The following is a 12,287-nucleotide window of genomic DNA, read 5'->3' as shown; positions in this document are numbered from 1 at the left end:
TATAGGCATGGCATAGTTAATATATTTTAATTTAATGTTATGCTGTGCTGAAATAATGGCTTCTAAAATGCAAGAATTCTTGTGTGTTCTTACATAATTGATTTGAAATAGTTGTGTACCATGAGTGTCATTATAGGGAAGAAGAGTAAAAAAAAAATTTTAAAGAAATGATGTGTTTTCTATGTAGGCTATAGAAATCCGATTTGTAACCTTAATCTATTCAAGCATATTGGAAAAGCTAACATATTGCTCTACTATATGTGAAAAAGGAGCAGGTGTCCCAGACAGGCAGGTGTTAAGGTGGCTGTTTGAGCTTGCCCTAGATCACTAGTTGACTTCAGTGAAGTTCTACTAACAGGTGTCTAACTGATTGGAGAGCCATGTGACATTTATCCCGGGAGCGACTTGGATGACAGGCTGCTACAGACTGAGGAAGGGGTCTTTGCTTTGATGAAGAAATTGCCAAAACTCATGTCTCATTAGTGTTTCCTAAGGTTCTTTGGAAGTGAACAACAGTTTAATTAAGGGCTGACGTAAACACGTTTCTGCACACTTTCCCTGCAGCATTTTATCACATTAGAATTGATCAAAATTGTTGCCTTGGGCTGACTTGAACAGATATACATCTGGAGCACCATTTGTGCAAGCTGCCGATGAGTCGAGTACATAACACTGCGTTTCACAGCCACACTCTTCCTTTGTAGATGAAATTACCTTGCTGGGAGATGAGTTGATCTAACTCTTTATTTGCTTAAGCCTTTATTTCTTTGAAGCGATGCTGGGAAATGAATGACACATCAGGGCTTAAGATGTATGTAAGTCATAATGCCAAAAAAATTATAGCATAGCTAGTGAAAAATATGTGATAACTTGATTTTGCAAAATACTTATTTAAAGGTATGCTTAAGTCTGAATGAATTTTAGCTATATGAGTAGCCCACTTGAACTTTATCTTATATGGTGACTTTTTATTATGAATTTAACTATATAATTGGTTTCTAAAGCCATAACTAATTATCCAATTATAAATCTAAACATATGTGTAGACACTGAAGAATAACACTGTCAATTTAAATGTTTCTTTTTTTAGATCGGCCTTCCTAATCTTCTGTCATTAGAATGCTTCCTATAATCCAATATTATCACAATTGCAATTTTTTAACGAATTTTTACATTTAATGTCTATTGTTACTGCTGAACTGTAAGCATCACCAGGACAGGGAACATGTGGTCTTATTTAACATCTTGAACTTTGTGCCTTGCCATAGTTTCTCACAGTTATTAGAATGCTCTATGTTCAATTACTTCTCATCTGGTGGTATCAATTCAGGCAACCTGCATTTTAACATATACCGACTCTGGTTATTTTGCTTAGCCTACGTTACAACTTATCATTCCACCATACAGCTTCTTTAACATGCAAGAGATTCTAAAACCGCCTAGACACAGCGTCTGCTCCACCTCTTCTATCTTCTAGATTTCTAAAAATTCTCTTCCTTAGTAGCATGTTCTTCCAGCCTCCACATTTTTTTCTGCCTTTGATCAAATTATCTTCTGTAGGAGGTAAGCCATTAGTAAACTTAAAAAAATATATGCCGTGTGTATGTGTAATGCTATGGATAAAACAAATACAAAATGATAATGAAAATCCATCAAGTAATATAAGACACTAACATAAGGTTGTTCAGCCAATGTAGATCTCCAGAGTTCCTAGGAAGGATTATTTATGAAGAAAATAAATCAAGTTGGTTCAATGGATAAAATATTGCTCTACAGATGGAATAAGAGGGTAAAGAGACATATAATATTCTAATACAAGGGACCATCCTATACAAGGAAAGGCACAGAGTTAGAAACACATTCCTCTTGGTTCCCTCCTCCCCAGGGAGGCCATAGGCAAAGTTGCTTAGTGAAAGTTTAAATAAAATGGAATAAGGAAAAAAAATTATAAAATATAAAAATGTAGTGCTATGATAGATCGTAAAATGAGGAAGACACCGTTTGAAGGAGATGATTTCGATTACTGTTTTTATTATGAACCACAATGAGAAAGGCCTGGGAAGGAAACTAGACAGGAAAGTCTTGATTCAACCAAGTACAAGTGAAGAAGGCCTAGTGGAAGCTACAAGAACAGAACAAGGAAATGGGGCTGCCGGAAAGTTTCCCTTCTACAGTGAATTCATTTATAAACTGTTGCTTTCTAGATAGTATTTAAATTTCTTTGTGTGATTTCCAGCCCTCACTGTCTTTGGCTTCTTTCTCATCAGCCACCAGCAAATCCTGCCTCCTCCTCACCCACAGAAACACCAGCTAATCCTTTTCTTATCATCTTTCTTGTCTCTCTCCTCAACTTTTTTATTTCATGTTTTATTCAATTTATACACTATTATGTATGTATGTATGTGTTATTATTCAACTTATTATATATTTATATATTATTCAGCTTTATTATTAACTTATTTTAACTTAATATTGTTATGTATTATTCTTCCTGCTTGAGAAACAATAGGTGGTGAAAAATGTGACATTTGTTTTTCTTCACAGAAAGGTTACTTAAAACCACCTCTCCAATATATTCGTTCCTCAAGCTTTTTTTTTCCTGTAGCATATGAGTGCATTAAAAATAGAAGCAATATCATTTTTCAGTTTGGCATGAGGTCTATCAGACTGCAGACATTCAAAATAAAATTATAATCAAAACAATATTAATTTGATTCATGATTAAATGTAATAGTTAGAAACTCTACCCTCACTTCTGCCAGATAATTGACCTTTGATTTTTATTCCCTCTCTACTCCAGAAAGGTTTTTTAATTTTCTTTGGGGGAGGTGGTTTACTTTTTGTCCTCTTAAGTGCTTAGTATAGTGTCACGCACATGCTTTGTACCGATATATCTTTATTGATTAATGGGCCCAAATTAATTTCATTTAATGGGAAAACAAAGGCAGTTGAACTTACTTTCTAATACTACCGTTCTTTATGTGTTTTTAAAGAAGATCATTTCAATATGTCCAGTGGATCCTCCAGTTCTTATTTTTACTATTTAGTTAATTTTGTTGTTTGAGGAAGAGACAGTTCTTGGTTCCTTTTACAACTCGAAGAGTAAATTTTACTCTCTTTCTGCTGTATTGGCCTCTATAATTTTTTTGATGTGTTTTGAATATGAAGGTGCATGTTGAAAAGAGAACTTAAAAAATAAATGGGCCTGTAATGATTACCTGATAAAGCCAAGTATATCATTTTGAGGAAATGCAAAGGCTTTATTTCTCAAAAATTAGAAAATCACTTATATTATCAAACTTCTATACAAACACCCTTGATTTATGTACCTTTTACAAAAAGAGACTCATGTAAATTTGGCTGGGTTTAATGAAAATTCTGAAATAGTTACAGTAGTTGCAATAGCCTTGATCTCTAGAAGTGTCATAACTAGAATGACACTTACTCTGCTTCCCAAGCTCCAGTCATATTTAATTGTTTTTAAATGATGTACAGTAAATGCTTTATTATTTATACTAGAGAGTCTTTAGAAACTGATTTATACAGATTAATTTTATTTGAAATTTATATTTAAGCGCAAGTAAAGCATAATAGTGTCAATAGACACTTTTTAATTTGGGAGGGAAACCTGCTGCATTATCTATAAAATAAGAGATGGAATAGAGGCTTTTTTTTTTTTTTTTGGTACCTCCAGCAATCTGTATGATTAACAACGTATGGTTAATTTCCATCAGCTCAAAACCTGTATTTTGCAGTATTACTTTCTAAAATTACATCGCTCTTAAGTGAAATTAAGTATTATTTTTGGCATTTTGAAGGCAACTTAGCTGAAATGAACTTCTTTTTGTTTATTTTAAAATGGTTTTAACATTTTCTCTCTCTTTTTTTATAATGGCATTAATAGCTATGGGTTTATTATAATTTTTTTTGAGAAAGATATAAGGAAATGATTCACTGACTCATCCAAGTCCTGATAGGTTAGTGATAGTCACATTATAACTACAAACACAGCTGTCATTTTTTGTAGACTGTGACATCTCCAGTCTTTATCCATTTTTCAATTGCCCGTGTACTGTAAACACATTTAATTTTATTGGATTCTTTATCAAAAATTAGATTATTTTTCTAATGGTAAAACATAATGATTACTAGTTTCTTATATTAATAAGATTAAACATGATGATAACTAGTTTCATAATATTAATGAAGTCTTTTTCATATCAAAAATTCTTAATTAAAAATGCACATTGATATATATTTTATGTGATAAAATTTTGGTTTTGTTTCTTTTAATAAAGTTTTTAGAGATATAAACTAAAATATTTATAGACGAAATTATATGATGCTTAGGATTTGTTCAAAGGAATACATCAGGAGGGAGTGTAGATGAGGTAATGATGAAATAAGATTGGCTATGAATCGATAATTGATGAAGTTAAGTGATGAGTACATGAGTATAAATTACTATTCTATTTGTGTATAAATTTAAAATTTTGGTAATAAAAATATAAATTGTATAGCTCATGATTTTTTGAACACTTTACTATACATTTATAAACCTTCATAAAAATAACCTTACTCAGTATATCAAAAACAATGTGCATCTCTCTCTTACCAACTGAAGTTTCCTCCTGATTTCTCTATTCTAATTAACTGCATGGTACCATTTTTCAGTCATCCAAGACGATTCCTTTCTACATCAGTGATTGATTGAATCAAGTTAATTCTATTTACTGCCTTAGCTCTATCTCTACCCTAATTCCAAGTTCTCATGATCTGTCTTTGGGCAGTATTAAATATTTGTGAAATTAGTGAATGATTGAATACATAAATGCAGCCCTGAATATGTCTTCTATTATGGTACTTTTTACACTGTTTTTGTAATGCCTTTTCACTTGTCTGTATGCCCTTACTAGATTTTAAGCTTTATAGATGTTGAAACTAAATCTAGTTCACTGTTATGTCCCCAGCAACTAGCACAATGTTTGGCATAAGTTAGACCTTCAATTAATATTTATGGAATGAATATATTTATTAATATACCTTCTAAAGTGGTCTCAATGGTTGCTCTCTCCATTTTGGCTAATTCATCCTCCATGCATTTTATAGAAGGATTGCTCTAAACTGTAAATGTGATCATAGTTCACCCATCAATAGCATTTTTTCATAGGATAAGCATTCAGACATTTATACACAACATCCATGGCCCCATATCATGTGGGTCCTGCCAACTGCTTGCTTCCTTTATCTCTCTCTGTACTTTCCCACTCCACAGATAATTTATACTACTTGCATATTTCATGGCCCTCTTTTTTGGAACATTTCCTCTCTCTGGGAATGTCATCCACATCCACATTTTAAACCTAGCACCAATGAGGGCACCTTCCTTAACCAGGGGAGGCTGAGGCTATCACTGCCCCTGTGTAGAGAGGCTGGAGAAATAGAAGCAAACACCACAATGCCTCTACTCTCAACACACGTCCTCCCTCTTGACTGTTGATCACCATTTTCCTACCATTTTCCTCTTCACTGACAGTGAGTATCCCTACAGCAGCAATTACTTTTTATTTTTCTTAACATCCTCACTCTCTCTGGCAAAGAGAGGAACCCAGTAAATATCTGCAGATGAGAAAACAAGTAATGAGTTTTCCATAAAAGACGTTAAACCAATGATATACTTACCAGTTTACCCAAAGGTTGTTTCTCACATTTGCACCAGTTTTTCTTCTATTGTTTTCCACAATATAGTCAGCAGGTCAAAGACAAACCCCTGAACTGTATAAATCTAACAATGAATTTTAGGTAAAAAAGACATTGATGTGAACCAAGGGGCCAACAGAAATGTGATACTTAGTTTTTCAGAAGTTCAAGATTTATTTAGTAGTAGAATTATTCTGATGAGAGTTTTAATGAAGCGATAGAGATTGTTTCTGACACATATTTCAAAGCTCCAACATAGCTGGAACTTTGACCTTCAATATATATTCTGTAAAAGAGCCAAAATTGCAGAAGTAATAAAACATTGGAAAATGAAATCTCTTATTATGTTAATGTGAACTTTATAGTTTGAGAGTCACAAAGCTTGTGTTTTTCCCTCTTCTTTTGCAGATATGTCTTCACCGACTACTATGAAGAAGCCTGAAAAGCCATTGTTCAGCTCTACATCTCCACAGGATTCTTCTCCAAGGTTGAGCACTTTCCCCCAGCACCATCATCCCGGAATACCTGGAGTTGCACACAGCGGTGAGGGGTTTCAGCCTCCTTCTTGTTTGCAGAGCCCAAACTCTCAGGGAATGGAATAAAAAGGTTTTTTTATAGCTGTGCTGATCAAATATATTTTTCATATCAATATGTGAAAAAAGATTTTCAAAGCCATACAATTTAATAACATTTATGTATGCATTTTCAAATGGCCTTTATTAGAAAGACTGCAATCATAAGAAGTTAGGAAATATGTGACACGTAGTTACTATAGCTTCAGGGTTGTTCCTAATTCTATATAGTTAACCAAGAGAAAGAAGAAATTTCAGTATGTTGCTGAGTTTAGAGTATTTCCAAAGACATTAAGATATACAGACACTATTTCTGTATATGTTATTTTCTATACAAAAACTAATATTTATTTGGAAGTGAAATTAACCAGAAAATATAAAAGATACTTTTCTTCGACAATTATTTTACATACACAAATTATTCCTGTGGGCTAATACACTTGACGTTATGTTTAATAATTTAAATAGGAAAAAGAATCCAGTATTTCACATTTGTACTTAAAAAAAATTAATATTAAATTCTGTTCCAAAAATTCAAAATAAGCTATAAATAATAAGCAATATAAATAATAAGCACTATCCCTCAAGGGTTTGTGTGCAGATATGAGTGAAGTGAGTGAAGACCATGATTCAGTTGAGCTGAAATTCAGAGCACTTTGACACAAAGTGAAAAGATGCCCAATTTAACTTAGGTGTTTGTATTTCTTTAAATTATACTTTCAAAAGTATATACATCTTAAATGAAGTGAAATTTTAATAAGGACTTTTAAGAAACATGTAATTGTTCTCTGCAATGCACCCCTTTAATGGATAATGCTTAAATTTCAGTGTGTGGGAAGAGTATGAGGCATTTGTTTAAAATGTGTGTTCTGGTGCCTCATCCCTAGAGGTCCTCATCTGGTAGGTCTGTGGTTAGGCCCAGGAATCTGCATTGTGATAACAATCCAGAAGATTCTGAGCGCCCCGGACATTCTCTGGGGAAAATAAACAATATTCCTTAAAAGTTTTTTTTATTTGTTTGTTTGTTTTATGCATAATTACAAAGTTGGAGATAAATTATTCTGATGATTTTCATTTAAAGGTCATGGAAAGAATTTATTTCTTCATATTGTTTGCTAGATTGTCTCATAAAACATTAAATATTTATCGTACATGATTTCCTATGGTTTTGATAGAAATATAAAATAGAAGCACATATTTTATCTTCTACATATACTGGTTGGTACTCTTAATTTGTACTTATGTAATTATTTCCCTCAACATTATAGAAATAATGATCATGCAGTTATAATTTGACCCATTTTTCAAACTTAAGAATTATATTTCAGAAACTAAATAATAAATTGTAGTTATGCTAATGTAGAAAAGTTACAGTACAATTAAACATTGCTCACATTGCATATGTTTTATATATTATTTGTTTTATAAAAGTATGTGATTTATTATGCCATATGAAAGTTTAAATTCACATTTCTGTGGGTTTTATTCTTGGTCTTATCTTAATAATAATTTTTAAGTTAAATATAGTAAAAGTTGGAGTAGGAAGAAAAATAGTTAAAGAATAGAACTTTTTTTTGGCTATGAAAGGAACATTTTTATTAGATGAGTTTCCAGGCTCTATGTTCAAATTGTAAATTAACAAGGATCAGGCCATTATTTAGGACATTGTTGTTTATTAATTACTGGCTTTTATTCTAAACCACTGCTAGCTAGGATATATAGAGGAAATATTTATTTGAAATTGGATTACACTTCTGTTTTGAATTTTGGTAGAAAATCGTGGATCCCCTGCTCTCTAATTATTGTTGTAACTTGGTCTGGAGTTATGAGACAAAGACTTTCTAATCAAAGGGTGTGTTTTGATGGAGAATAACTTTGCTTAAATAAATGTTTTGTAAAGTATTGGCTTAACCTATGAAAGAGAAACCTTGTTTTTTAGTCATTCATAGATCTAGAGTGTGGGTTGAGTCTATGTGTGCTTAGCAGTACTGGCATTGAGAATAAAAGACTAATTGATATTTTAGGAGAGTTTGGTTAAACCATTGGGAAAAAGTGAATGGCTTTCAGTTTTATAGTTTCACGGCATTCTTTAGAATCAGTACGGAGCATTAAAGAAAACAGCTAACAAGCCGATCTTTCCTTTTCTATCTTCTGCAGTCATCTCAACTCGAACTCCACCTCCACCCTCACCGTTGCCATTTCCAACACAAGCTATTCTTCCTCCAGCCCCATCGAGCTACTTTTCTCATCCAACAATCAGATATCCTCCCCACCTGAATCCTCAGGATACTCTGAAGAACTATGTACCTTCTTATGATCCATCCAGTCCGCAAACCAGCCAGGTAAAAATAAGAGAGAAACTAAGATTAGAGCCTAAGGGAAATGGAACAGTTCTAACTTTAAGACATGGAGCTTACTCAGACAGTATGTCTGGCAGAACATCAAGCTTTTGAAATCCATCTTCAGGAAGTGTCTTGGTGACTCAATAGATTTTTATTTAAAGGTGGCTGAATGACAGGTAGGAAGTGTGTTGCCCTAATGGGGCACATTTGTGAAGATGTTTTTGGTTTGATGTTTTTAGATTTTTATTGACTGAAGAGAAAGTTTATGCAGAAGGTACATTGACAAAAACGCTCTGAGCTGGAGTTCACACCTCTGAAATACCTGGCTTGACACATAGACAAAGTGCTTATTTCAGGCAAGAGCAAGGTATGCGCTAAAATAAACACACACAAAAGAACTTACAGTTGTATTTATAGACTAACTATTAGGTATTAAAATAAGCTTTGGTAATGTAAACATTCGCAATGTTTGATGACTACTTGAATATTCTTTGCACAGACATGACTACATTTAATAATGAGTGACAGTACCAGAAGTGTCTTTTTTTTTTTTTTTTTTTTTTGGTAAACATTGGTTCTAGGGATTCATTGTGTAAGTGTAGTGACTCATGTGCCCTTTTCACTCCCTAAACATGTGGTTTCTTCCATGGAGAGGTCGCTTCATTAGGGATTTGATATAAGAGGATTTTCTACAATCAAGTAGACAGTCTTTGTGCCAAAGCTGCGTCTATCAATAATTGTAATGTCCGAAATCTGTAATATAATTCTGAGCTTATGGTCTGGTATTTGTCTTTGCTGCTTTACTTCCAAGACTCTTTATTATAGCTCTTGATGTTCTGAGAGATTTTCGTAAACATTCTGTTACTGATGTTCAGTTAGCATATGAATTTAGAATTAACAAAGAAAGATCTGGGGGGAGAAAACCCTTAAATTGAACCAAAGTGGTTCTTTCTGAGTATTTTATTTTAAATAACATGTTGGGCACCATTTGGGTTACTTAAAAAGTTACCTGTAGTTTTAGTTCCATTGATTGACTAATAATACTAAGCTAAGTGCACCAATCTTGAACTTGAAGTTAAACTATATTTTAGAAGAAAATGTCCAAATGGTCTAGCACTTTTAATGACTGTAATACTACTTACAAGTAAAACAATGGGAGTGTTACTACATCAGTTTGATAATAAAATTTGCTGTCAGAGCATAGATTCGAAGTCTCAGTTCCGCAGAGCATTCTGCTAGACTCAGCTGGGAACAGTGCATACAAGGTCTGATTTTAATTTGTGTAGAATTTCCATGAATAACAAAGTCTAATTAAGACATCCATTAAAAGTCCTTAACGTTAATTCAGTGTGGAAAATCTTAGAGTTCCATTGGATTTTTTTTTTTAAACTGATGTCTTAATTAGGCACTGTTAGGGGAAAAATTATGCAAATTAAAATCAGGCCCTTAATGTTACTCATTTCTTTAATTATTCAGTACTTTATTTTTTTTACATATATTTCAATTTCTTTATAAGTTAAGAGGCTGTATTAGGTGATAATCTGCCTATATTGTCCTAAGTTTTTCTTCATATTTTCAACATAAAGATCCAGCTTTTAAGAGAAGCATCTTACTCCCGTCTCAATTAAAACAAAAAAATTCCCTCTTAGGATTTTGTATAATAGGAGCAATGAACTAAGTAGGATAATCCTTTCCTAATGCTGTTCAACTTCATCTTCAGATGAGATGTCTTTTCATATCTACGGTATGGAAGTTCATCTATTAATATTAAAAGAGAAGCTTTATAGAGTAGCTTCACCTGTTTGAACTAGTAGAAAACGGAAAAGAAATAACCCTCTCATTCTTGTGACCCTGCGTTTCAGAAAAGTTGACTATATTGGCTTGGGTTTTCTTTATGTCACTTCTGTTATTTTTTAAAACTAAAACATCTGGTGGTTCGTGTTCATTCAGTTCCAGTAGACAAAGCTTGCAGAATGGGCAAGGTAATATACTTTGTCATAGCACTTCTTTACATTATTGTCATTCGTTTTCTGTCCTGTGCTCTCAGGTAGGTACTGTTAAACTGTTTTGGTGAACACAGTATACAGAAACGCTTTTTTACCACCGAATGTTCCACCAATGATAAAATGAGATCAGTTCTTTTTCTTTCTTTCTTTCGTCTTCTTCTTCTTCTTCTTTTTTTTTTTTTTTAGTTTCATGGATTTAATACAAAGAATATTTGAAAAGATAAAAGGAAGATGTAGGTGAAGAGATTTATAAGGCAAGGTTCTAAAAAGTTCTGAGTGCAAGTGCTTCTCTCCCCAGGGTGTTAGGGTATGTCACCCTTCAAGCATATGAATGTGTTCACCAACTCAGAAGGTCTCTGCACCTCTTTGGTTGGAGTTTGTATTTATTTATTTACTTATTTATTTTTTGTGGTGACATTGGTTAATGAAATCCAATGAGTTTCAGGTATACAATTTAAAAGTAAAGTGTGTGTGTGTGTGTGTGTGTGTGTGTGTGTGTATGTGTGTGTGTGTGTTTTGCATTGTGTGTTCACCTCCCATAGTTAGATTTCTGTCACCACATATTTGACCCCTTTTACCCCAGAGATTGGTTCTTTTTCTTGAGTGAGACATATAAAACAGTCTTTTGCAATATTCAAATAACCAGAAGCTGATCTGTTTTAGAAACTGACTTGTTCCCTTTGAAAAGAAAAATGGTATACTGAAGGGTTTTTTTTTGTGTGTCTGCGTGTGGAACATTATATCTGCTTTCATTTTTAACTCCACTTCATATCCATTAATTTGCACTTCGAAATGAGACTCTTGATATTCACCTTTTTAGCTCTAAAAATAGGGGAAAAAATAAGTACTTGTACACCTGTAGTCAACTGTTTCTTCCCAATATCCTCAGCACTGCACTGATTTTGATTGTTAAGTTAAGCAACTGAAATGCCTTGTCCTCTCCATAGCAATTTGGAGATTAATTACACTGCTGCTGCACCAATTAGAGTGAGACAGTCATGCTATTTAATGGAATATTTTAAATAAAATTAGTTTAAAGATATAACTCTCATAAGCTTCTGTAGAGGAAAATTCTGTAGAGGAAAATTATCAATTTTCCTGACATAAAGTTAAGTACTTAAAGTTACTCATGAAGAATAGTCAAGATATTCAAGAAGTCCATTTTCTTTACAGAATAAATATGTAGCCTCTGAGGAACGCAACCAAAGCCTTAGTTCATGTCTCTAAGTTACAGTATTTAAGTATTGTCAGCCATTTCTCTTTTTCTCTAAAGAAATGTCTACTTTTAACTTCTGTGCAGGTATGTAGATAAATATTCTGCTTCATTGCTTCTATGCTTTTAGCAGTGCTGGTTATAAGGACTAAATATTTGTGGAGAATATCCTCACAGCAAATTGTTATGTACACCATGCAGTGGAGAATTCCAACATGAGTGTTAATTAAAAATAGCATTCTCTGTCTAGAAAAAATACATTCAAGTATTTCTTCAAACAGTGCACCCTTAGGATTTTGTCTCCTGCCATAGATACTATTTTTGTACCCAGGGCTAAAACTCAGATAATAATATCTTTTCTATCATTGCCCAGGGGATTTTATCTGTTAATTTCCACAAATGTCAACAATAAATGTTTTGTGTAACAATCCGTGCCCAACAGTGGAAGAGTAAC

The 12,287-nt window shown here is 33.1% G+C and overlaps 1 protein-coding gene across 6 annotated transcripts in view; it reads left to right on the top strand.

Annotated features, from left to right (window-relative positions):
• Window positions 1-12,287, top strand: part of NFIB (nuclear factor I B) — a 218,066-nt gene that overhangs the window by 169,209 nt on the left and 36,570 nt on the right. For all 6 annotated transcript variants that reach the window (XM_016157319.2, XM_016157320.2, XM_016157316.2 and 3 more), the window contains exons 7-8: window positions 6,109-6,243; window positions 8,430-8,614. In XM_016157319.2, coding sequence (XP_016012805.1) covers window positions 6,109-6,243; window positions 8,430-8,614 — 320 coding nt within the window. The remainder of the gene's footprint in view (window positions 1-6,108; window positions 6,244-8,429; window positions 8,615-12,287) is intronic.

The sequence above is a fragment of the Rousettus aegyptiacus genome, unplaced genomic scaffold (assembly GCF_014176215.1).
Source record: "Rousettus aegyptiacus isolate mRouAeg1 unplaced genomic scaffold, mRouAeg1.p scaffold_m13_p_3, whole genome shotgun sequence".
Taxonomy (NCBI): Eukaryota; Metazoa; Chordata; class Mammalia; order Chiroptera; family Pteropodidae; genus Rousettus; species Rousettus aegyptiacus.
Note: the sequence above shows the minus strand (reverse complement) of the source record. Positions and strands in the feature narration are given on the sequence as shown.